At 37.5% G+C, this 27,256-nt stretch overlaps 4 protein-coding genes across 4 annotated transcripts; 3 read left to right on the forward strand and 1 right to left on the reverse strand.

The window, feature by feature from the left end:
* Positions 1-2,840: 2,840 nt before the first annotated feature.
* On the reverse strand, positions 2,841-4,483 carry LOC141430815 (transcription initiation protein SPT3 homolog). Its single transcript, XM_074091669.1, has one exon. It carries the CDS (start codon positions 4,389-4,391, stop codon positions 3,450-3,452), a length of 942 nt encoding a protein of 313 aa, XP_073947770.1. The 5' UTR covers positions 4,392-4,483; the 3' UTR covers positions 2,841-3,449.
* A 329-nt stretch (positions 4,484-4,812) lies between these two features.
* On the forward strand, positions 4,813-8,049 carry Hsc20 (iron-sulfur cluster co-chaperone protein HscB-like protein, mitochondrial). The gene is made up of 3 exons (XM_074092132.1): positions 4,813-5,191; positions 5,687-5,772; positions 6,077-8,049. The coding sequence occupies exons 1-3, from the start codon at positions 4,926-4,928 to the stop codon at positions 6,379-6,381; spliced, it is 657 nt and encodes a 218-aa protein (XP_073948233.1). The 5' UTR covers positions 4,813-4,925; the 3' UTR covers positions 6,382-8,049.
* LOC141431486 (trypsin, alkaline C-like) lies at positions 6,527-17,278 on the forward strand. Its single transcript, XM_074092675.1, has 5 exons — positions 6,527-6,548; positions 10,121-10,316; positions 11,923-12,178; positions 12,609-12,787; positions 17,185-17,278. The coding sequence occupies exons 1-5, from the start codon at positions 6,527-6,529 to the stop codon at positions 17,276-17,278; spliced, it is 747 nt and encodes a 248-aa protein (XP_073948776.1).
* LOC141431126 (N-acetylglucosamine-6-sulfatase-like) lies at positions 13,392-27,043 on the forward strand. The gene is made up of 11 exons (XM_074092135.1): positions 13,392-13,595; positions 17,185-17,448; positions 17,524-17,583; positions 19,403-19,603; positions 20,124-20,279; positions 21,220-21,384; positions 22,224-22,425; positions 23,366-23,566; positions 25,087-25,193; positions 25,737-25,853; positions 26,658-27,043. Exons 2-11 carry the CDS (start codon positions 17,338-17,340, stop codon positions 26,814-26,816), a joined length of 1,479 nt encoding a protein of 492 aa, XP_073948236.1. The 5' UTR covers positions 13,392-13,595; positions 17,185-17,337; the 3' UTR covers positions 26,817-27,043.
* Positions 27,044-27,256: the final 213 nt, after the last annotated feature.

A 27,256-nucleotide genomic window follows, 5' to 3' on the forward strand; every position in this document is an offset into this window, starting at 1 on the left:
ACGTACGAGACTGCTTTTAGATTTGTCTTCGAATAACGTTTGGACTTACGTGAACTAGTACCACTACCATGAGTTTACAGTGACCGTACTCGATAGCGACGGCGTAAATTATTTGTATGGAGAATTGTACAGCGCCTCTACAAATAATTTACACCGTCGCTATCGAGTACGGTCACTGTAAACTCATGGTAGTGGTATAGGTAACTTAGTGGTAAGAGGGAGTTAGTGAATTACAGTAGCCAGTAGGGACAGCCATTTTATGATGAATCCTACTAATATTATAAATGCAAAAGTTTGTATGTGCGAATATCTGTGTATGAGTGTATGTTTATTACTCTTTAACGCTAAAACGGTTGGACGGATTTGGATAAAATTTGATATGTAGATAGCTCGAAGTCTGGAATACGTATGCTACTTTTTATTCTGATATCCTCAAGGGTTCAGTGATAAAATAAAAAAAATTTAAAATTTAAAATTTCGACCGCTGGGCATGAAATTCGGCACGCTTGTTTATAAGTCGACGTCAATGAAAACAACGATGTAATTTTTGGAAATTCCAATGAGAATTTTAATTGCGCGTGCAAGGCCGCGAGTTCGTACACATTAGTAACTATAAACAAAGATATTATCAAAGAAAAGGACAGATGAGTTACGAAAGTTTGAAGTTGTATTTTATTTTTGTTAATTATTGTATATATTACGTGTTATTTATTATAGTTGTATTCGAAGTTTTAATTCTATTAGTTTGCATGCCGCATTTTTTCTTTGCGGTTTATGAGACATCTTCTAAATAATTACTTTTAATTTGATGCCCTGATAAATAATTATACGCAAAAATACCAAAAGGTTTCATTCATAAATATTCAAGCAACAAACATTTAACAACAAATATTAACAATCAACTTATTCAACATGCATCAAAACATTTTTCAATCCTCCAAACAACTCGAGCAGTTTGAACTTTTCGAGATTAAATTTGCAACTCAAAAACCCGTGAACTATGGACAAAGTTCACTGTTCAACAAACGCAGTGAAACTTGTTTCAGCAACAGGCCACTTTGTGCATGCTCGCTTGAATATGTTCTCTATTTTGAAACATTTAACTTCATTATTATCGTAACCATCTTTGCTTCTGAAACCTACGCTCAATCCGAAGCTTGATTGGTAGGTACATAATGTACTCGTAGACGGTTAAAATAAGTAAATAGGAAGATTCTTCCTATCTACTATATATCTTCCTATTTACTATATATTATTTAATATTTTTGCAACACAGAAAAAACCAGCCGAATGCGAGTCGGACTAACGCAATGAATATTTTTTTATTAAAGTTTTGTTTGCAGTTAACTATTGATTAATTGATGGTACCTACACCTAAGTACCTTTCTATGGACTTGTTATAGGTATAAATTATTCATTTCTTTTTCTGTAGCTTGCCCACTAGAGTTAGGCTAAGATAACACTAACCAGTTATTTATTTCCATTTTTCCATAGATTTAGATTGACCCTGTTTAGATCTGCAAAAAAATCGTGTAAATTTCATTACATTGTGAGGCGGTAAAGTGAACGAGTTTGAAGTTCCTAATCAATCAAGCGATGCAATGTAATGCAACTTGCACCATTTTTCTTGGAGATCTAAACTGGGGGGATTACGAAATTCGAAAACCGAAGTTCGTATCGTACTGTCCCTCTCACTCTCGTATTGAATAACATAAGTCAGCGGCACGGCAAGAGACGAAGTTCGAATTTTGCACTTCGTAGTAGGTATAGGGCTTAAGACTAGTTCTCTAACTCTCTCTGGCCCTGAAACACGCTTCCTTAAATGTATTTAGTCGTAGAATCTTTTCCCAAAAATAAGCCTAGTGGTCTAGATCTCTGTTAAGTAGCTAATTTAAATTTCAACAGTCGGGACCCATTTAAATCGTGAAGCTCAAAAACTCTTAGTAATGGGTCCCGACTGTTGAACTTTAAATTAGCTACTTAACAGAGTTCTAGACCACTAGGCTTATTTTCTTCCTTTTAGTTTTGGCAGCCGGGTTTTTGATTTTTTTAATTTAATTTCCCAAGTGTTCGCCATGGCCGAAATCGGTCGGATCATCATCACCATCATCACATCCGGTACCGCCTCCGCGCCGCGCCGGCCCGCCACCGCTCTCTGTGTGTTTCAAGCTTTAAGTACTTACTCAATCCAAAGGGAAGGTGCACTATGATCGTAATGTTTACGGCCGACGATAGACATAAAACTAAGGGTTAGTTTACACCATAACACCCTACAATGATTGTTTTAACCGTCCCATAACGTAGCTGTAAAAGACAGGGTCTACCTTCTTCCCGCCGTCGTCTCTATGAACTGATTTGTAGGTGCCCAACGTGAGGCTCCGTAGAATAAAAGAGAAAACGATTTTATGGTCGTTTCAAAGTGTAATATCTCAAAAGCAGCTGAACCAATTTTAATAAAACTTAGCTAATAACCATCTTAATTAGACTAACTTTCGATTAAAAAACCAGTCAAGCCCAGCGGGCAATGCACAGTGTAAGATTCCACACTAAGACACTATGTAACTGGTTTATCTTGACATTAATCTCCATTGGTAGAAAACATTTTTTTTTCTATTTTTTTTGAGGCTTAAGTGCACCTGTGTGACTATGCCAGCCTCATTGAAAGACTCGATGGGCCCCATTCATCAAACACTCCTATTGCGATGTAAATTCATACTGCATCTTCCGATACTAGACAACTCAAAATAATTTTCATTGCACCATTGAACAGGTCCAAATCACTCAAATACCCCTCATGGCTATCCTTAGTCAATACACACTAGAAAACAATAGAATCAATATAATAGAGAGAGAAACATTTATTTACACATATTCTTATACACAGAAAAATACATTTGACGAAAAAATCATCAAAAGTATAAATTGGGTGCTACTCAGCACAATGTTGCAGCAAGCCGCAATGCTGTTTTTCAAAGGGGAGTAATATACTATACAGTAATTTCGGAGCAGTCAAGGTGATCAAAAATATCTAAACATTAACTCTATACCTTAATAATAGAGCATGTGCCAATATTTTTGACCACCTTGGCCGCTCCGAAATATCAGATGGTGACTGTAGCAGTCTCTGCATTTTGAACATGAAACCACCGTGAGATTCACTCATATTAAGAAAGAAGAAGGGCTACGGATTAGCCCGAACCATGTTGGGCTAAACTCTATTTAAGACGTTAGTTATCCGGGTCAATATATTTAATATGAGTCTCTGAATTACTTGAATGTGTGAATCTCAAATCTTTCAGACTACAATTCCATATTTAAATCTAATAGAACATACAATTACAATAATTCTTTATTGACCACCACATTAATAAACAAACAAAAAAATAATTGTAAAAAAAATACTAAGCAGCATTATTGCTTCCATCACAGACAAAATCATTAACCTATTACTACAATATTAAATATCTAGTAGGTAAGTCTAAGGACATGTTTCTATAGAACAACCCATTCATGCCAGTTCTTGGGGCAAAATATCTTCTGAGGACCTCTCTCACTTCTGCAACAGTGATAGCTGGTACTCCTTCATACCCTGACTTAATGTAAACAGCATTGTTCAAACTCAGCGGGTTACAAAAATGGCCCCCCTCAAACTTGCTAAACGGATCACCATTCTTTTTCTTAGCATCTTGCCTTGCCAAAAACACTGCATCCACTATTTCTGCTACTGTTTCATATGCTATAAAACATAGAACTTCTAGTGCAGACAATGTTATTTTTAATTCTTTATTTGGATTAATCCATCTCTCAAGTTTAGCAAAGCCTTTGCCCAAATGTGATCCAGAGCGAAAAGAACTACACCTTGCTTTATGGTACGCTTCATACTTCTCGAAGGACATAGATTCCGTTAATTTGGCAGCTCTTACTTTTCGTAAATAATCTATAGCATCGAATTTTATTTGGCTCACTTCATCAGCCTCATCCAGTTCTTTTATTATGTCTATGTGTGTTCTCCTTTTCTTAGCCGCTGGGTCTATTTCATCCTCTAACATCAATGAGTTAATGGTCTCTACAACCGCTCCGGGGACTTGCTTACTCTTGTCGATTTGGTCCAGCTTTAGCTGGTAGTCGTGTAACCTCTTCAGTTTTATTTTATTCTTTCTCATTAAATAAATTATGTCGAAATTTGTGATGGCCTTACCGCCTCTGGTGTTTGATAGGGCTGAAGCATCCTGTAGCAAACTCCGGAGTTGTTGTAAAACTACGTTTTCTACCAAAACAACTGTAGCAGCATTCGGATTTGGGTTATCGCCGAATCCATGCATCATATTCGAAATTTCCTTTTGAAAATTTGCTCCTTCTCCGGTTGCGTCGATTGTGAAGTAGGAAACCATGATTGAGACTTCCGTAAAGGTGCAGCAAAAGACTTAATTACGATTTAACCGTATCGTACAAACAAACACCTGCAATTTAATTTCCTGTTGATTTCCTGCAAATCACGAAACAATTATGAGTAATATGAGTGACAGCCAGGTTTTTAAAGTTTAAATAAGCCAAAAGAGATGCAGTCTATTCATCAAAGTTTTTTGCTAAATGATCGAAATCATGTTTTCCGTGTGATACATTTGGTACAGGGAGTCTAAAAAGAGCATATTATTTTAGTTTATTTTCCAACTAAAATCATGGATACTTTTAATTTAAATAACATTGTATTATAAATTTATAATAATGTTGTCCACTTTTTAAGTTATTTGGTTAAACGAAACGCAAAACAATCATTTTGACGGCGATCAGCTGATAATGACATATGTGACAACTAGGTGACAACATAAGGTTAAAGGTTATCTTTCTTTTCTCAGTGAATAAATACGTTTTCGGTTTCGGTTTAATTCATTATTTAAGTTTAACAGCTACGTTTTAAATCTGAAATGAATATTCTACGTCTTTTACCTTACAATAGAGGCATCATATTGTCCCACATTCGGTATTCTTCATGTTGGTCTTGCGGTCAAAACATAAAAATTCTTGTTGAAAATTTGTTTTGTTCCAACTGCAAATCGCTTCAAAAGCCGTCTAAGGACAATTATTTTAAGGTCTTAGGAGTCTCAGAAACATTCGACTTAGATGAAAACGATTTGGCTAGAAGATTCAAAGAACTACAGAAATATTTGCATCCAGATAAATATGCTAATAAGTAAGTACAGCAGTACCCACCCCAGGCAGAGAGTAACAATACCGTCGCTTCTATACATATGATTTTTACCTCTGCTTGTCGAACATCTTCATACAATTTTGCTTAGGTACCTAGAGCCTGGGCTTCCTTATAATTGAATAGAAAACCCACAGAATAACCTACAGTCAAAACTGTTTATTGCAACACCAGTTATGACGATCTTAAATACCAAAATTACTCTGGTTATTTGTTTATTCATTAATAAAAAAATACATTACAGTTATAAAACTAATGTGCTGTAAAATTCAATAGGTACATAAGAGAAAAACACACTAAAATAATTGCAATTATTACAATTGCTTATATGTAACAACAAACATGTTTAACAATCGAATATTGCTGTTCTTCAATGTTGCTGCAAATGGTTTTGACTGTATTTACAATTAGATTGAGCATGCCTAAACAATAGAAGCTATTGCAAAATTCTCTACTAATAATAATATTTATGTATTTCAGACCGAAGGAAGAACAAGAAATATCTGAAAAATATTCTTCATTAGTCAATGAATCTTATAAAACTCTCCTGCATCCACTGACTAGAGGTAAATACTTGTTTTTTAAACAATTTCTGTTTACTTTGACGGACAGCTTAATTTATTGGTAGAAGGTAGTTTCTGATAACTTCCCCGTCACTGTGAATGGACAAATTGTAAAATTTGCAAACTATTATATCCCAAAATGTTAAGTACCTACCTTGTAAGCTATAAAAATCATGAAAACTGGCTGAATACTCGAAAAATAGTGTCTAATTCAACCTTAAACCTGTTAAACTTTGCAATATTAGTCTTATTTGAAAAATAATAGAACAGTTTTTCTTTATTACTACAGCAAAACCTTCTTTTCCAGGAATTTATATGCTTCATATCAGAGGAAAGGACATACCGGAAGACACAGAAGTGAAAGACCAAGCATTCCTTATGATGATAATGGAGAAGAATGAAGAAGTAGAGAATGCAGAAACAGCTGAAGAAATAATGATTCTCAACAAAGAAAACAAAGAATTAATTAATAAGTTACAGAAAGAAGTTTCTCAAGCGTTTTACGATGGGGACTTGCAGTTAGTTATCAAATTGCTTAGTAAAATGAAATATTATACGAGCATAGATCAACAGATCCAAAATCTGATCAGAAGTAAAGGGATTATCAGATAATTAATCTTTTAATAGGCTGGTTTTAATGTAGGGTGCTAACTTAATTTTATTTTTTTAAATAATTTTATGTAAAAACTGTCAGCTTCTTTAGGGGTCCTCCCCCGCTATCTTCCTAAGGGCGTACCGTACATATTACGCGGCCAAAATGGCAGTTGCACTTGTAACTTGTAAGTTATAAATTATTTTGTGTTAAAAGTAGTGTATAAATTTATATTGTAGACAGTTGAGCAAACTGAATCGCATACCAGGCCTTCGCTGTGATTTCCTTGGCAGATGTATGAAATGTCCATAATTATGACATAAGTAACGCAAAAGCTCCACCCTGGTACGCGATTCAGTTTCTTGGTCTTCCAATTCTGGGACACCACACCATACATATTGGTGGTGATTGGGATTTTTAATTGACCTATGTACAAAAACGGCGGTTGAAGTATATCGAACTTACAATAACGGTTTAGTTTTCTTGAGAATTATTAGTAGTTTAAGTGTAAATAGCAGCCTAAGGTATAAAATATATCTAAATTTGGAATATTCCGTACAAAATACGAAATCCCTAGAAAAATATTACTTAATTTTTTCCTAATGGCTATGGAACCCTATTTCGGGCGTGTCCGACACGCTCTTGGCCGGTTTTTGTATTTACCATTACTTACACTAATCAGAAATATTACTTAATTTATCTTCGGACATAGATATAGACAGGATTTCGGGCTATCAAAATTCTGCTAAATTAAATATACCTATGTTAAACAATATCATGCATAATAAAATTCGGCCACGTTAATATTATGCTAATATAATATTCGGGTAAACAATCATTCTATTTATAAAGTTTTTTTAAGTAGCCTGTATAGTGTCCCACTGCTGGGCAAAGGCCTCTCCTCTTGACCTCCACAACTCCCGCCAACTCCTCGAAAAAAAATATGCTGAACTAAATTTCGGCAAGCTAAGATTCGGCTTAAATAAATTATGCGAAACATGTTTTTCTGCATATTAAGTTCTAGTTTAGACGCTATACGGCGTAATACCTACTTGTACTATTATCTATTCTGTGGTGATACTGAGGAGGAAGTGCCATCTTTCTTTCGCTAGCTACATATTAGTAATCTGTGTTTCTTTCTCACAGTAAAATGAGTGAGCTCACTCATTTCGGAGTTGACATTATTTCGGCGCGATCAAAGTATGGTAAGGGGCAAGGGCCTTAAGGGTAAGGGCGTATCTAAACTTCTAAATCTTTGATAAGAACTTGTTGTTTGGCCAATAAACCTTTTAAACATGAATTAAGTACTTTAGTAACAAATACTTCAGATACTGTTATACGAACGGGACATGAAATGCATTGATAAAGCAATACAAACTGTATTTGTATGTAGTTAAGCTCCAATATTATTTAAAACAATAGTAATTACAATGGGGCAGATGTTTCCATCCAATCATCGTGGCCGTCAAATGATTGATGAACTAAATAATGATCTACAACACAACACTATTTGCATGAATTATAGTATGACTCCAAGCTCTCGATACTTGATCATTAAAAATCTTACACATGGAAAACCAGCGCATTGGAAAAACGTAACTGTTGTTTTTTTCACTTAACATAATATTAAATCATTATTGAAATCCTATTGAAATCCAAAGAAAATTAAAGTTCGTTAATTCTATTTACTTAAGTTATTTTATTCTATTACTAGCTTTTGCCCGCCACCTCGTCCGCGCAGGGATAAAAATTATGATCAAATTCATTGCAGTTTTCTTTTCTACGAGTAATACGGAATTGGACAACTCCTGAATTTGCCATGTCTTAATATTATTATGAAAATATAGATAAACAGACAGTGTTTAGCGAAGAGAAAACTAAAGTCGGTTGAAAATGGATTTATAGTGATTTTTTTGAAAAATCTATATGCCTGTCTCTTTCTCAAACGCTTTTCTCTATGCAGCAAGTATGGCGCTACTAGGTCACACGCTAGTATGTCTTTCTCTGTCTAATCTTGAATTTCAAAGCTTTATAACTTTGTTATTTGTGAAGGTAGTTTAAAAATTGTTTCTCTATTCGATAACAGGCATTGTGTAGTTTTAATTTATAAAACATATACAAAATAGTCAAATACCGTATTCGAAAAATCTCTTCTTGCTGCACCTCCATGATCCTAACCTAAAGGGTGATTGATATCTGCCAAGTATCAAGTTCCTGTAATAGCTACGGCTAGTCAGTTAAAGTAAAATAATCCTTTTTATGCCTTTACCACACAGGAATTCCAAAAAATCCTGCTATAATTACTCCAGTCATTGTGGTTTTAGAGATTAAACCATATCGAAGCGAACTTATCATAATCCTCTTTATTCCTTATCCCATTTGGAATTTAGATAAATCCTAAAATCAGTTTTTACCGATGTCACTTGCTTGTATTGTAGGTATGTACAATTTCTCTAGCAATCATAAGGGCGGAGATAGAGCCAATTTGGATAGAAAATATAAATCCTTGTGCAAACCTCGGTCGCTTAGGTACTTTGTATTAAATCGTAAATAAGTAATGATACGCCTTTTTTTTCAATGTTTAAGATGTATTTTTTTGACATATACACTTGGGTGGAAGGCAATAAAATTGATCAACGAAATTTTCAATTAGCATAAGATCAACATCTTTTGAACCTTCTATTTCTTAGGGGATCTGGTGTAAGTTATGTTTAAAGAAAGTTTTAGTACTTAGGGATAAATCGTTTCGGGCACATGCGAGTTCAGTTACGAGCTACGATGTCAAATAAATATGTGTTTTTGGTGTTTTTAGGAACTATTTTCTTAAATAAAGGTAAGTTTTGTTTAATTATGGCCTTTAAATAATAATCTGCATTAGGTATTTATTGATTGAAATAATTGTAACGAGGTGTTTGGAATTTTGCAAGGAGAAGGGAATTTTTGTTGAGTTTCTTGCCGGATTCTTCTCAAAAGAGGTTTATCCGAACCGGTGATAGATTTTTTGATACTCATAAGTGCAAGTTATAGTTGACTTGACTTGAGCTCACCATCAAGCGACTCACTGCAGCGTCCGCGACGCGCCCCCATCCCACGTTTCTTCTGTGTCGCTTGCGCCTAAGGGCCTTTTTAGGGTTCCGGAGCCAAAACGGCAAAAACGGAACCCTTATAGTTTCGCCATGTCTGTCTGTCTGTGTGTCTGTCTGTCTGTCCGTCCGTCCGCGGCTTTGCTCAGGGACTATTAATGCTAAAAAGCTGTTATTTTGCACGGATATATATGTAAACTATGCCGAGCCGACAAAATGGTACAACAAAAAAAAATTTTTTTAAGGTACCTCCCATAGACGTAGTGGGGGTGATTTTTTTTCTCATCCAACCCTATAGTGTGGGGTATCGTTAGATAGGTCTTTTAAAACCATTAGGGTTTGCTTAGACGATTTTTCGATTCGGTGATTTATTCGTGAAATATTCAACTTTAAAGTGAAATTTTTTATGAAAATCGGGCGTCCCCCCCTCTAAAATCTAAACCGGTGAATGGAAAAATTTGAAAAAAATCAGGATGGTAGTAAATATATCAAACTTTCAAGGAAAACTATAGCGGCTAAGATTGCTTGACAATTATTAGTAGTTTAAGAGTAAATAGCATAAAATATACCTAAACTTTGAAGATTCCGTAATTTTTTCGTAATGGCTACGGAACCCTATTTTGGGCGTGTCCGACACGCTCTTGGCCGGTTTTTTTTATTATAGACTTTTTTCCAGCCAACTCCCAATTCAGCCTCCGCATAGTCGGTGGCGCCACCACGACTATAGAACGGTACCCAATAATCGCACAATTGCTGCTCGATGTTTGGGGACACGGGGACTTCATACAGCACTGCGCGGGCGTCATTCTGACCACGCGTCATGTCATCTCATCGGCACATTGCTACCAGTACAGCGTCAATACTGGGAGGAAGTAAGTAGATCTTATTTTTCTGTTACCATAATGATCCTTTTCGTTCTTAGAGGCCTGTATCTAGCAGTGGTACGAACTTATAGGCTGAGAATGCAATGCTGGGATGATGATGTCTGATAACGATTAAAACGGCACCTGACTGATATACGCGCAATTGCTGCTCAGTGCTCGATGTATTGGGACACGGGGATTTTATACAGCAGTTCGCGTCAGTGACGTATTCAGCTAGAGCGATGGTGGATAGGTACAAGTTTCTATATTAAACATCAGCGTCTAAAAACGCACAGTGATGGTGTCATGGTGTCACTGCCGCGGCTATTTAGCAGTGGCGAAGGTCCATAGAACCCTATTCCCTCCGGCTTGCCCATTACCTATTTACAAAATAGAACAACAGGAAGCACAGTATTTATGTAGGATTCGGGCGATCTTTGCTTCGGCTTTACCACGGAAATATCTGACACCACGCTACTGCTATTTATTAGTGTTTAGCGAACATTGATTATGAAGCCATAAGTTTTGGGTTCATTTCACGTTCGATTTCTTGGTTTTTAAACGTAAGATTTATGTAATGTAGGTGTACAGTCGGACATACTGATTTATGCACCAGGGCATGGACGTACCCAGCTTCTGGCCTAGGGGGGTGCAAGTCAGATTTTTAGGTCAGATCACCCACGCTTTGTTTTGTCATACGGAGCAAGTTCATACATTTTCTGCGAGTGCGAGTAAAAAATATATTTATAAATTTATTTTAATTTTCCAAACTTACAATTATCATTACAGGTTACATACCCAATGGAATAATTTAGCTAAAAAATACACAACGACTTAAATATTTTATGTAGGTACACAAAATACATGAGGCATAATATATTGCAGAACATACAATTTCCAGGGGGGGCTGCTGCCCCCCTTGCCCCCCCCCCCCCCTGGGTACGCCTATGCACCAGGGTGGAACCTTTGTGCTATACTAATGTTAAGATGACATCCCATAGGGACTTTAATCAAGAAAATTACAGTGAAACTCTTAGCTTTTACCCGCGGCTTCGCCCGCGTGGAATTTGGTTATCGCGCGCTGTTCCCTCGGGAACTATGCATTTTTTCAAGATAAAAAGTGGCCTGTGTCACTCTCTGGCCCATAAACTATCTCTATTCCAAAAATCACGTCGATCCGTCGCTCCGTTTCGACGTGAAAGACGGACAAACACACACACACTTTTGCATTTATAATATTAGTATGGATTGATTATTAAAAGGTTCCACCCTGGTACAGTCGAGTTCATGAACTTCTGAGCAAAAATTTGATCAAAAATATCTGAACACGACTCTATTGTCAACGGAGTAAAAGCGTGTTCAGATATTTTTGATCAAAATTTTGCTCCCAAGTTTATGAATTCGACTGTACATTAATCAGTATGTCCAACTATACCTATATACGAGTACACATGTGGTTTGTCACGAAATGTAAAATGATGCAAGTGTGCTTTTGTTTTATCCGTATTTACGTACTTACACCTACTTCCCAAGTAAAAGCAGCCTAGTTTGGCACTAGATCAATCTGAAATGATTTACCCGCGACATTGATTTGTTTATTTATCAAACTTTACAGCTATTCCCTCCCAAAATATTGGAAGATACGAGTTGGCTCCTCCTACCGCAGTCAAGGCGGGTCTCTCCACCGAATAAAGACCATCATCGTACAACGAGACTTTAACCCTTACTACTACACCAACGATATCGCAGTGCTGGTGGTGGCTAAGCCTTTCGCCCTCGGCCTTGGAGTCAGGCAGGGGACTATTTCCAAGTTAGGAAATGAGATACGGACGAATTCTACTTGTACTGTGATTGGATGGGGGGCAACTGAGGTGAGTGGGCACCTTCATACCTATATAAAAGATTGAATGAATGATAGATAACGTAAAGTCTTAAGTCACTTTAACTAAGTAGTGACCAGGAATATACCTTGAGGATCATAGAAGTGTAATAAGGTCCGGTACAGGCCAGTTTTGCCGACTGTAATAGGTACAGTCAGCATGAAAAGTAGCGGATCACTTTTTTACTTTGTCGTTTTATCACATTTGTCAAATTTGTATGGTGTAAGTATGTTGCTGTAAAACGACAAAGTACAAAAGTATGCAGCTACTTTGAAATGTATACTATTTAATACGAGAGCGAGATGGACCGCACGAAACGAACTTCGAGTTTCGAGTTTCGTAGTAGCCCTGCTGCCGTTGTAAGCTTCCGTTGTTCTAAAAGTAACCTTCTACTAACATGTCGACTTAAATTCTCTTCCAGAGCTCTGGTATGTTGTCCGAGCAACTTCGCTACGCCACCGTCCTAACAGTTGATCATAGAATCTGCAGCAGTAGATACAGCCACATTAAAGCCATCATATCTGATTCCATGATATGTGCTAGCCATTTGGATCGAGGAGGCATAGACGGATGCTTTGGAGACTCTGGCGGCCCCCTATTGTATAAAGGAGTAGTCGTTGGCTTAGTTTCTTTTGGTTTCGCATGTGGGCATGCTTACTATCCGGGCGTTTACACAAAAATTTCAAGTTTCACTGATTGGATTATTAAAACAATCACAACTTATAAGTAATTACTGAAAAACATTTTGTTTATATTTTTGGCCTTTGATTATAAACAACATGTTTTTGGCCTATAACTAGAATGTGAATAAATATTTATACTTTTCCAATATTTTTTTGTTCTGGTATCCCCAAGACGTATCCAAATTGCCACATTATATTATTTACCCCGTACAGAAGTAAGTACATTAATTTCGTTTGTTTAACCAAGCCGGATGGAAGCTATTATTAGACTTGATAAAAATCACTTTCTGACAGTTTCTTACTTAAAATAATGTTTTACTTACAACAGATTCCACGTAAGCGCAATATTTATTTATATAAATACAAGATTTCGGCCGACGTGGCCAGCCCAGTCCCAACGACTGGCCTCAGGCTGCTTTGGATCGGGAGAAAAGGACATGGGGAGAGGCCTTTGCCCAGCAGTGGAACATCAATGTACTTGATGGTAAATCTAAATTGTTACTGGCAATAATTTGTATGTCAATGTCAGTACTGTACTGTCCTGTCAATTTGTCAAATGAAACTTCTTTAGCTGGACATATCATCGATCTTACGAAAAATTGGTATTCAAAAGTCATCAAGTTAATTATTATTACTTTACCAGTCCATTAACCAGTGCTACATATAATGGCCAGCAAAAGTGTAGTTGCGTTTGTCAAGGACTTTTATTACGACCCATTCAAATGGTAAGTAAACATAACCTCTTAAGAATGTGCGTATTTTGAATTATAGAACTGTATTCAGCCTCAAGCCTAAGTCCTTTGCTTTCATACAATTTATAAACCATGTTTGAAGCATATTTTTGTTCAATTAGTCGGTTTTTTGCTATACCCTCAACCAGTAAACAACGCAATGTGCATCGACAAATGTGGTAACTCCCATCCCGTATCAACTGCGTAAAGTACAATTCAATAGAATCTGTCAATTTTCTACATATTTAAGACACCCTATCGTGGGCACACTTGATTATATATGTCCCTGTTGTTGCAATTATCATCTAAAAGGAATCAAAAAAAGAATAATAGTCACATCACAAAGCCTTAGGCAGCCCGGTGTTTATATTAGCAGGCTGGAAGTGTCTACAGGAGTGTCTAGACTCTATTGCACTCTATTGGGGGCCAAAATGTTACAGATATTTTAGAGGATGGCAGAGTGTAATCAGTCATTTATTTGCTCATACATGGTATAAAGAAGATGGTTTACATACAATAGGGATATCAACACCATTAAAAAATAAATCACAACTCCAGTAAAAAAAAAGCTTTAATTTAGCCCTGAAAACCAGATTAATTTTCGATTAACTGCAAAATTTGATTTTTTGTTGCTTTAAAACAAATAAATATTTAGTTGATTGAGTTTGCGAACAAGTGACGTCAAGTTGCTATTTCCATTCAAACTCTATGGGAGAATTGTGTTTTGACAGCTCATTTATAGTGCAACATGTTTTGTCAGAAAGACATGCAAAATATTTTAAAGTTGTGTGTATCACTTGCATTTATAACAGTAACTATCTACAATTATATTCTAATCTATATATAATTATGCTTGCTTAACAGGATTACTAAAAAAAAATTATCTTTCACATAGCTGTGTTTTTTTCTTAACTGTGAAAGTATAGGTAGAGTCATTAACAATGATGCATGCCGTGGTTCTTATTACAATGTCATTAATTTCTAATTTTGACAAAATCACACGTCTTCATGGATGGCACTAGGTATAGATACTTAATTTTTTACAACAAAACAACTGTAAAATAAATTTAAATTTTGTCAGAGCTAGAGGTATAGATATAGATACTCATACTTATATTCCTTATTGGTAATATCATTATTACATGTCATTTGTTAAATTATTCTTAATATATTCTAAATTACAGTGAACGTTTGGTGAAAGGGCCGCTTTTCCATGCAAACACAGCTACATTCTTTGATATTATGTACTACCATTCTGACTTTTTCCAAATTTTTCCACCCAACAGTTTAGATTTTAGACGGGGATGTTCAATTTCAATGAAAATTTGCACTTTAAAGTTGAATATTTCGTAAACATATCACTGAATAGAAAAATTGTATTAGCAACCCCCCAATGGTTTTAAACAACCTATCCAACGATACCCCACAATATAGGGTAAGTCGAAAAAAAAAATCACCCCCACTATGTCTATGGGAGGTACCCTAAAAAAATTTTTTTTACTTTTTTTTGTTCCACTGTCAGCGTGACTGATATGTATATTCAGGTCAAATTACAGCTTTCTAGTATAACGGTCTGAGCTTACCCGTGGACAGACAGACAGACGGACAGACATGGCGAAACTATAAGGGTTTCTAGTTGAGTACAGAACCCTAAAAACAAATAATAAGCAATATAATTTTTAAGAAAATTACCTTTTTTGGGCCTTTGCATCCAGAGAGACGTGGTTTCAGTGCAAGGGAGAGTGTAAAATCTATCTGTAGTGTGGTGTATATATCTGAGGCTCCCCACGAGGCTGACATAGTCACATTTGGTGTGCTAAAGCCTCGTTAAAATATGAGGAAAAAAAAATTGACAAAGCAAGATAAATACCATAGGTGTATATAGGGGGGGGGACCGGGTGGGCTGTGCTCACCCCAGTATGGTCTAGTGCCCACCACCCCAGTATGTTGGGCTACCGATTCGAATTTCTATAAAAATAAAAAATTGACTGGATGACAAACAAGCAAGTGGGTCTCCTGATGGTAAGAGATCACCACTGCCCAAAAACATCTGCAACACCATGGGTATTGCAGATGCGTTGCCAACCTAGAGGCCTAAGATGGGATACCTCAAGTCAAGTGCCAGTAATTTCACCGGCTGTCTTATTCTCCACGCCGAAACACAACAGTGCAAGCACTGCTGCTTCCCGGCAGGATTAGCGAGCAAGATTAGTGTGTGACACGCTTAAATTGGGGCCTTCATTGATTAAAATAATGACCTCCAAAACAGTGATATTGATAAGGAGAAATGACCAGAACAGCTAGGGTATTCAAGAAATCTATACTCCGTTTAATCTGTCATGTCCCAGGATAACAGGATCAAAGGAATTTGGGCACAAATTTGTGCCTCTAGGAGAGGACAGGTTAATTTAAGATTTAAATTAACGGTCGAATTGTAACACACGTTTCTCGGTATTTCGAACACAAATGGACTAAAAATACCTATATGTACATGCGGTATTTATTATGTATCTATTACGCTTGAGACTAATTATTTGATGGCTTGTTTTTTAACTGTCATCATTTTCTATTGCTTTCTCTGAACTGAGGCCTTAGGCTAGGTTCACACGGGGCAGTCCTGCGCGATTTTTTATCATACACGTTTTATCGAATAAGTAGTGGCATATAACTTTCTGCAGAGCCATTCACACGTCGTTTTACGCCGACGTATAAAAAGTCGTGCAGGACTGCGCCGTGTGAACCCTTACACGCTGACGTTCCCGACCGCATTCACCATCTCTTTCTACCCTCATTCTATATACCGTGTGACAGAAAGAAGTGGTGAAAACGATTGTCATTCCAAGTGTGTTACACAATAATAAGGCCTCTGGATGTTTTGAAACCATCTCATGTACGTATTTCAACGAAGAGTATATTTATTAAACAAAAGAAAACGAAAGTCCTTACAGTATTGTCATTGAAGCATTTCATCAATTGAATTAAGGTATCTGCTCACTGCTGTCCTTATTAATCCACTGTGTTAGATTGCTGGCAGTCTAGAAGGACGGTTGTCATTAAGTACTTTTTTATTTTACCCCAAAGTAGGTAGTTCGAGCAATTTACCCACATTTTTACCAATATGTAACTCGAAAATAGTGTGTACGGGCAGTCTTATTCTGTTACCAAGTTTTGTAAATAAACGGCCAACTGCGAATCGGATACGCAAAGACGCAAACACAGCTTTCCATACAATGGCCATTATTAGGATTGAAAAGAGTACGTTTTTATATGAGTACACTTCTTTATTATTGTCATTAGGTTCTTATATATAGCGACCATAAAAATAATGCGCACTATGTGTCAACAAATTACAACTAGGTATTTATTACAGTTTAAAAGATACATTCTTGTGATACACAGACGGACTGCCAGCGGAGCCTTAGTAATAGGGTACCGTTGTTATCCTTCGGTTAAAGAACCCTAAAAACAACTACATATCTGCATTCCAAAATAGTTTTGTTATGAATGTGAATGGATAATATTATCTGCAATATACCTAACTGATTACAGTAGCGCGTGTTGACTTTATTTTTTGTTATTTCAGGTCAGTGGTGAAGAGCGTTGGATTTTTCGCAGTCGGCGTTGTCGTCGCGAGCGAGTGCACAGGCCTGGACCTCATGCCCGCTGTTCCGAATTAAAAAATAACGAAACCGTTGACTTTTTACTTTTTAAGTTTATAAATAAGTAGTACAGCAAAATGTTAAATTATCTTCTGTTAATATTATTCGCTGGCGGGACGGTGTGCGATCAAAGGCCGAACTTTGTCGTTGTTTTAACAGACGATCAAGATGTCACTATGGGCGGTATGGTTAGTAGTTTACAATGGATTATTTAAAAAATGAATAAATAGTTTGAAACGAGTTGTTTGTTTTATTTATTTCAGAGTCCAATGAAGAATGTGCGGCGGTTTATTGGCGAGAGGGGCATGACTTTTACGAATTCGGTATGTCTTGCAGATTTATATTGATTATATCTGAAATGATCTAGCATTAAGACGAGGCATCTGAAACTTTTCCAACCCTCTTAGAACCGCCCATACGATTCGCTTAACAAAATCGTATGCGGGCTAGGTAGGGCCCAAAAGTACCTACAAAAGTAAACTAACAGACTGAATGATTTATCCCAATGTGTTCTTGAATAATTTGAAGTTAGTAACCTTACATAATTATGAATTTTTACAAAGTAAAATATTTTTAGACGCTGCTTTGGAGCTCAAAAGCTATCGAGAAAATGTTCACTAATCGTGTTTCTGTGTTATATACTTAAATAAAAACAACATGCCTAGGTAGGTACTTATTTTTTTAGTTTAATTTTGGTACTTTACCTTACTCAAAATATTAAAAGAAAAATTGGCTAAAAGCGAATGATTCGATTTAATCACGAAACTAAGCATTATCTCTTTCGCACTCACGCTAGGTACCTACGCACTAAAAAGGGATAATGCCTAACTATAACTCTTCTATAAGTTTGTTTGTTTGTTTATACTCTTTATTGTACAAAAAGGAAAAACAAAAAGGTTACATAAATAAAAGTTGTGTTTAGTACAAAGGCGGACAAGCGGTAAGTATCATATGTTCCCGAAAATCGAAAATAGAATTTCGGAGTAGCCCCCAAATCAGTAGTAGGTACAGTCAACAGGTATGACTCCTAGGCCACCATAGAACCTTGTCATAGTGACGTTTACGTCATGCGATGAAAATTGCCGTAGCTTAGACAAAACATAAATTAGCTATAATTACTTATGTAGTTACGTGTCGTTCTATCTATGATATTACACCACTATCCTCCTGCGACCCAAGTCAAATTTTTGTTTTAAGGACATGAAATTTTATGTCACTTGTGAGAGTTCGATGTCAAATTACAATAAGTCCTATTATAAACGGACGCTGGGCGGTAGGAGGCTATCATACGAGTACCTATGCCTACACCGTGTTTTTTGATATCCGTTAACTTCGGCAGACGCCTGAGTTCATTGAGTTCATTGATATGAACTACCTGATAATTAACTTTTTCGCGAAAATTAAACTTTTTGTCTTGCATATAATAGCTTCACATTTATTGTTAATTGTTAAATTGTAAAATAAACAAACTTGGCAAGTGACATTGACGTGACACCTTTCTTTTGCTAATGTGTGAATTAAACACGGATTAGTTATGGACTTTGATAAAAAAACATAAATTGAGGACCTTTACACTGTTTAACTGCTAATAAGTGATTATCTTAACTCTTGATTATCTTTTAAACAGCAATTTGACCTGTAGATTGTACCCTTAAAGTTAACGGATATCAAAAATAACACGGGGTATAACGGAATTTTTGAACTTGGTTTTTACACACTTGCTGTGCTCTTGACTATTGAGCGAAACTTGGCAATTATGAATAGTTTTGATGACAATACAATACTCGTAATATGGTACCATCGAGCTGATGATCAAGCCGGAAGCGTACTGAAACTCCATTACAAAACAACGTAAGTAACTTAAGTATAGCCGGATTTGAACTTTAATAAAATTGCAAAGAGTGGAAGGAAAAATAGCAAATTATTTCTACCTAGCTAGCATACAAAATAACAGAGGTAGTGCCACGAGAGTTGAGTGAATGATTACACACACAGCTACATGAAGAACTTGCATAAAAGGAGAATGAATGAGTAAATGTCAAAATCCTGCTGTCATTACACTGCATGTTCACAAGAACATGAACGCACACAAGTGCGTGACCTCAACTCTGGTGGCACTACCTATACAATGCGTTTATTCAGTTCGTGACGTCCCCAATTTGCTGCCCGAGCCGCGCCAGCCTCCTCACTGGCCTGTACGTTCACAACCACATGACAAGGAACAATACCGAGCGTGGCGGATGCTATGGTGCGCGGTGGAGGAAATTGGAACAGCAGACGTTCGCTACTGCGCTCAAAGAGGCTGGATATAGCACCTTTTACGCTGGGAAGTATATGAACCAGGTAAGGCAAAAATAATATAAATATCAATATCACACATTGACACCAATTGACCTAGCCCCTGACTAATCACAGTTTGTACTACGGATACTAGGCAACGGATAAACATAGGTAGGTACTTATGTATTAGATAAATACAAACTTCAATACATACCCTATTAAACGTACAAGTGCTTATATATATCGATATGCTTTTACCTTTGATGCGCAATAACTATGGCTGACTTGATTTTTTTAATTCTTGTGCTAAGTATGCAGGTATGTTTCAGTACAAACAATTCAATAACTCCATGTCTCTACAGGCAAATAGACATAAGTACATATTTTATTACAAGCTTTGACATTTTGAAATTTGGCATACTTATGTAAATTATAATAATCTGTTAGTGACATCTTGGTGGTCTTGCCAGGATCGTATCCGCAGGAGGGAACTCCTCAATGGTTAGTTAGTACATAGTCATAAGTACATATTTTATACATGCATAAGGGAATATAACGTTTTTTTTTATATTCCTATAGATAGGGTTATTCCAGTACGCATCCAGGGATCGGAGGCGCGGTGCCGCCTGGCTGGACGGAATGGCACGGCTTGGTCGGCAATTCGGTCTACTACAACTATACCTTGTCTAACAACGGCGTGCCCACGTACTCTGCTGATCTGTATCTGACTGATATTATTGTAAGTATGAATGAATAGGAGCTCTCAGGCCTTATAAATCCTACTAGTAGGTATTATAAATGTGAAAGTTTGTGATGTTTGTACGCTTGTTACTCAATCACGTCTAAACCGCTGAACCGATTTAGATCCGACCTCCGACCGATTTAGGCCTCTAGGTTGGCAACGTATCTGCAATACACCTGATGTTGCAGATGTTTATGGGCGGTGGTGATCTCTTACCATCAGGAGACCCACTTGCTCGTTTGCCATCCAGTAGAATAAAAAAAAAACGGTGTACGGATATCTTGAATTCGGGGAAGGACATGGTTTTTATCCCGGAAAATTGCATTGTTCTATGATAGAGGGATAGCGATAAACGAATACTACGCGGACGGAGCGAGTCGCGGGCAACAGCTAGTAATATATATAACAAGATTCAATATAATTTGATTAGCGCAAGAAGTAAGCTTTCTACGATTGTTGGATGAAATAAAGCTAACCTTTTTTTGTGATGTGAAAATGCATTACGCATTACCTTTCGTGGAAAGCTATAATAAAACCATTTATTTCAGGCATCTTGGCCCATACAATAAATACCTATTTCAGACTAAACACGACACGAAAAACACGCTATTTAAATCTAACTAGGTCAAGTTCCCAATCCGCATTGGGCCCGCGTGGGAACTACAGCCCAAGCTCTCGTTCTGAAAGGCATGTGCCCAGCACTCGGACGTACCTACCTATACCTCATTTAACATTTGAAACTTAACGGTAATATTTGCACACGTTTTTAAATGAAACAACGAAACTATTTAAAATTGTGTTAAATTCTGTAATAAAAAAATAAATCTCTCTAATAAAATGTTATTGTACATGTAGGTATTTTTAGTCCATTTGTGTTCGAAATACCGAGAAACGTGTGTTACAATTTGACCGTTAATTCAAACTTTCAATTTCCCAGCGAGACCTCGGCATCAACTACTTGGAGCGTCAGAAGGAGCAGCCGTTCCTGATGGTCCTCGCCCCTCCCGCGCCGCACCAGCCCTTCACCCCCGCGGAGCGCCATCGCGGCGCCTTCGGGAACACCACTGTTCCTCGCACGCCGCACTTCAATATTGCTGTCGAGGTTAGACTAAGAGCCCACGCACACTTTCTATTAGCCGATAGTTTAGTCGGGCTCTAAATCAGTTTAAAAGTTTAAAGATATATATACAAGTGCGCATCACACTAACGATTCGGTATCGGCCGTTATAGTGTGCGGACTTGCATACATCTTAATTTATATTGATTAAGAAACCCAACTAAACTGTCGGCCGATTGAGAGTCTGCGGTCTGCGGGGGCTCTAAAACAATAAAACCATAGACATACGTGGATGAAGGCCACAACCTACTACCAGACACCCCTAAACTATGTCTATGTCGAAAATATTCAGCTTTTATAAAATAATGAAGGTCTGTCCGTCGCTGACTCTTGGTTCACGAAGAAAATAAATATCTGGCGATTCAATCATTTTATTTCAAACTAATAAACTAATTCACGCTGCAAACCAGTTTTTTTATCAAGTGGGGAAAAAGCCATTTCTCTTGTAAAGTCTATTTCCTAAATCTTTGATTTAACTAAATACAAATATAAAAGCTTATAATAAAAGAAGAAGTTTCACATTCGCTTGTAACTTATTTTATTTATATTATTTTATTTTATTTGGGGCATCAACAGCGATATTAAAGTCCTTTCTCTGAGGATTGAGCTGATTTGTCACTGCACTGTTCGCTGGACCAGCCGGTGTCTGGTAGCGAGCGCGGAGCGAATGAAATATCATACGTCTTCCCGTGGCTTATTGGTCGGCGGGCGCGCCGCGTTTTAAGAGTGAGTGAGTGAGCGGAATGATTGAAACGGATGAATGTTAGACGTCGCGATCAACAAAACTGCGTAAGAAAATGGATAAATTGAATACTTATTTCCAGGATAAACACTGGCTGATGACGATGCCACCATCGCCTCTGCCGGCTTCAATTCTTCCCGAGTTGGACCGCGCGTACTCGTCCCGATGGGAATCATTGTTGGCTGTTGACGAAATGGTCGCTGATGTCATGGCGATGCTCGAGAAAAACAATGTTATGAAAGACACCTACGTGATTTATACGTCGGACAACGGGTATCACGTGGGTGAGTTTGGTTCGTGGGTCAATCAACTTTTTAGTGTACAAGGCCACTATAGGTAGAACCTTGCCATAGTAAATAATTGTGGTTTGACTACAGTAATGCTTCAACTTCATCTTTTTTGCTTAGTGGCAATCGGTCGCTTTTGGTTAGCGTCCATTACTGCCAATGACACCTGACAGCAGCAAAGTGTATATTGAGTCAGACCGGTTGAATAAGATTTGCGTACCTGTAATAGACATACACAAAACATAGAAGAAAGTACAAAAACATTTACCCCCTTATTCATAAAACTTAACAAGCCTATGTTAACTAACAAATGCTTTGTCCCTTCTAACAAATACAAATGTCGAAGTGACAGATAAGGACAAACGAATTTTAGCGGCATTTTAACTAAAATAGGTTTGATTGTCGTTTATGAATAAGGGGTTAGACATTACAGATCGGATCAAAGGGAGCGACAAAAGCGAAAAAGCACCTAAGTCTTATTTTTTCTTTAGTTACATATTTAATTAGGAGGTTAATCTCAAGTGTCTAGCTATTACGGCTCAAGAGATAGAGCCCTGTGACAGACGAACAGACAGACAGACACAGACAGCGGAGTCTCAGTAATAAGGTCCCGTTGGCACCCCTTGGGTACGGAAACCTAAAAACTAGTTCCCAAGTAATAAAACGTCAGTCTAACACAACCGTTCAGCATGCTACCATCGTGAACGGTTGTTACTCTGAGGATAAACTCTGGTCGTGTTCGAAACGCGTCAGTGTAGTGTGGTGGTGATTGATAGTGTGGTTTGTTTGACGTGTGTGTGCTCTTATAGTGTGTAGGTGAAGGAACTGCATAAACACACATTTGTTGCATAGACGCAGCTATGCGTCGTATAAGGTCGCAGCCGTCGCAGATGAACAACGTGATTGTTTATAGCTGAATTCAAATTTTATTTAACAGGTCAATTTTCCCAAGTATACGACAAGAGACAACCCTACGAGTCGGACATAAGGGTTCCTTTGTTAATCAAAGGACCTGGCATCAAAGAAAACGTGACGAGCAACCAGCCCGTGCTTAATATAGACTTAGCACCGACTATTCTAGCATTGGCTGGAGTTAATGTATCCGTGGGTATGGATGGGAGGGCATTGGATGTTACAGGTAAGTTATACCTAAGTATAAGAGTACGTCTACGCTAGCTGACGCGCTTAGCACGGAGCGAGTGGACACCTAGGTATTAAAATAACCTAGTTATAAAAAAATCATTTTGAATACAAGCTTTTTTGCTGACTGTACTTTTTGTTGACTGTACTTGCATTGTCACCCAAACTACATTTGCATACCAATTTTCAAGTCGATGCTATTAACCGTTGAAGAGTTCCGTCCTGCGGAGACGATCCTGGCTAGACTACACGGATGTCACTACTACTAGATTATTGTATTGTCACGTGATTTATAAAGTATTCAAGTCAATCTGACTACAAGTTGGTCTAATTTAACTTGCAAGATTTGATTACAGACAGACAGACAGACAACGGGACAGGTGAAACTAAATAAAAGCTTAAAAAATGTATGCGCAGCGCTAACTGCACGCGTCGCGTGCGACGGATTTTACCTGCACCCGCGCCCGCAGGCGTGCACCCGCTCCAGCTAGCGTAGGTCCTAAGGGTCTCCGCTAACTCGCGTTTCAATAAAGCAGAGACCCGCCTCACGCAGCGCTGCTGCATTAGATGATATGAAACAAGCACGTTGCGCGGGCGCCCGCGCCGTCACAGAATATATGTCGGCGGCCGATCGTAAAATCCGCCAGATCACGAAATTCTTAGGCATATCGTGAAATGCCGCCATTTCATGAATTGGCTAAGGGACATCCGCCATACCGTTAAAAACTCACCGTTTAAAATTTGCCTAGTGACGTTTAGGCAGATCATGAAATTCATAGGCATATCATGAAACGCAGCATGCCAGCTTATCGGTTCTGGCACTTCGCCGGCCGCTACCGCGGCAAGCTCGCTTCGCTCGCTCGGCTCGTGCATTGTGGTCACAATTCATACTAACCACTCCTCGCTTCGCTCGTCGTACCTAAATTTTTATTTTTTCGGCATATCACGATGTGCCCGATATAGAGCTAGGAATATCGATGAATGCGTTGCGCTAATCGATCTGCCGTGTTGTTTTTCAGGCATATCGTGATATTCCTGGCCAACTTTTAGGCATATCATGAAATGGCGGCATTTCTCGATATGCTTAAGAATTTCGTGATCTGGCGGATTTTACGATCGGACGCCGACATATATACTGTGGCGCCGTGCACCAATGTGTTAGCGGGCCCTACATCGTGTCTCTAGTAAATAGATAAATAATAAACACTTGTGTAATGTTACTTCTAAGAATATTGTTTTCCATATATTTTTATTACGTGGGAATTACAGCCCAAGCACACAAGCACTAGCCTGTGCTCTGCAATGGGACGTATATAGGCCGAGATCATGAAGCCCATCCATTACCAGAAGCAACATTGTCTAACTCACTCTGAATCACAATCTCTATCACCGCTTCTTTCCGTCAAGCCAAGCGGTGTAAGATGTGGGTACAAAGAGATGCTATATCCAAGCGTTCGTGCGTTGGACAATAGTCTCAGGTGTGAAAAACGCCTATAAATTAATAATATCTTTTTGTAGGTGCGTCGGCTGAAAGTAGAACAATGCTTGTGGAATACTTCGGCGAAGGCAAGGACGGCACTGTGGATCCTAGTTGCCCGTGGAAATACGACAGCGATCATTTAGCAGTGAGCAAACTTTTTAAATTGACAACCGCAAAACATGTATCATGATAAACTGGCCAGCTAGTGCTGGCAAGCAATCAACCCTAAAATGAGTCCGGGAGCAATGTAAATCAAAATTGAATTACGCTTGACGTAAAGCTCGGTCACTCACATCCGCACGAATACGTGGTCGAATTATTTAAAGTACTTGTAAGGAAAAGTTTAGTTAGTTACTCGTAGTTAATAATATGAAAATGATGACGATGAATCATTTGCAGGATTTGAATTCCTTGAGTCAAATTAATCTAAAGAGTCTAAATTAATTTCAATCAATGATTTTAAGAATAAAAAAAAAACCATGACGACTCTTTTCATTCATTTTCGATTCATTTGAGCGGTGCGCACGTGTTTTTACCCGACTGCGAAGGAGGGTTATCTACTAGTCGTATTGTAAATTCAGCTTAATATTTCCCGAACGTCATTTTAAAAATCGGTTCGCTGTACGTGGCTGTACCAACTACCACCAGTACCAATAGCAATAGTTAGTACCAATTTGTTTTGTTCTAGGAATGCAATCAATTGTACATCTGCAAGTGCCAAGACTCTACTAACAATACATACGCATGTATCCGACATATTGGAAAGAACGCTAACTACAAATATTGCGAGTTCCGCGATCGTGAGGTAAGTCATTCTTATAGACAAAATATTGCGCATACCCACACATTGTTTCTCTTTACGTGAGACTAACTTATATACAATGGAAATTTCCAGTGAGTTCTGGCACAAGCAATGTAATGCAAACCTCGCTCTGGAAACCCTAAAAAAAATGATTGAACACTGTCCCTGTTTTGTTCTTAATTCCTCTACATCCCGGACATGTCCAGCAGATACCAACAATTTTCCTTTTGAAACGGTTTGTAGCTGAAATTTGATATTGGAGTGATACTCACAAACCCGATCTTCAAAATGATACTCATTTCGATTTGAAAACCATATTTAAATTATTACTAGCGATACAAGAACAATTATATATGTTTACTATTAATTTAAGAAACCATTAAAGTAGCTTTATCTTTTTGTTTTACAGTAAAAGTAAAACTAAACATGAAGTAATAAAACCCTGACATAACCAAAATAAAACACACTTTTTTAATAAATTTTACTTGCCTCATTTAATTTTAATGACCCAAAATTAAATCACAACCCTTTGTCCACCCAAATCACTGTATCACAGTAATTGTGTATTATAAATGAATACGTGATATTTTTGATTTTTGTCACAGTCGCGATGAAATTTCAAAACGTCAGAGCCTTAGAGCCAACAAAACTGCGGACGCTAGGTGGCGCTGATGTCGTGCACAGAGCCAATAGCGGGGAGAAAACTCCATTATAAGTAATAAGTATAGAGTGATGGGGTACTGCTCCAGCTACCAACCACTCGAGATAAAGAAGCATTTATACTCATTTAAATTAAATATTTTTCAGAATTTCATCGAAATCTACAACATCGAAAGCGACCCATACGAGCTAGTTAACATCGTAGACGAAACTTTCCCAGCCCTCAAAGCCTGGTATAACCACGTCATGAAACGAATGCTGGCGTGCAAAGGCGCTGAAAGCTGTAATTTCATCGAAAAAGAGTAATTTATTGAAGATTGAGGTGCTATTAATTGAACATTCAGTGATTTATGAATAGTTAAAGTAATAAAAGGTTAATTCGATTCGCTCCTGAGATGTAATTTATGCCAATAATGTGTAAAATTGGGTAGTTACGTAAAGAATCACCAAATATTATAAAATTTTGCACAATTAAATTACTTTTTACCACCAAAAATAATAAATGCACGAAAATTAGACCACTATTTTAAACAGCCAACTTTTTAATTATTTTAACCCATTGGATATTAACCTTTAATAAGGCCCCATTTATTGGAGCATACTACCACAGAATCAAAAGCAGCTATCGAATACATACCTGACAAAGAATATTTTAAAAGCTAGTAGTATTTTCAATAATTACAATGGATATTGTAACTTATAACAAAAACAATAAGGTTGAATTTCCTAGTCAATGCATGGTCGCT

Source organism: Choristoneura fumiferana, chromosome 9 (genome assembly GCF_025370935.1).
Source record: "Choristoneura fumiferana chromosome 9, NRCan_CFum_1, whole genome shotgun sequence".
Classification (NCBI taxonomy): domain Eukaryota; kingdom Metazoa; phylum Arthropoda; class Insecta; order Lepidoptera; family Tortricidae; genus Choristoneura; species Choristoneura fumiferana.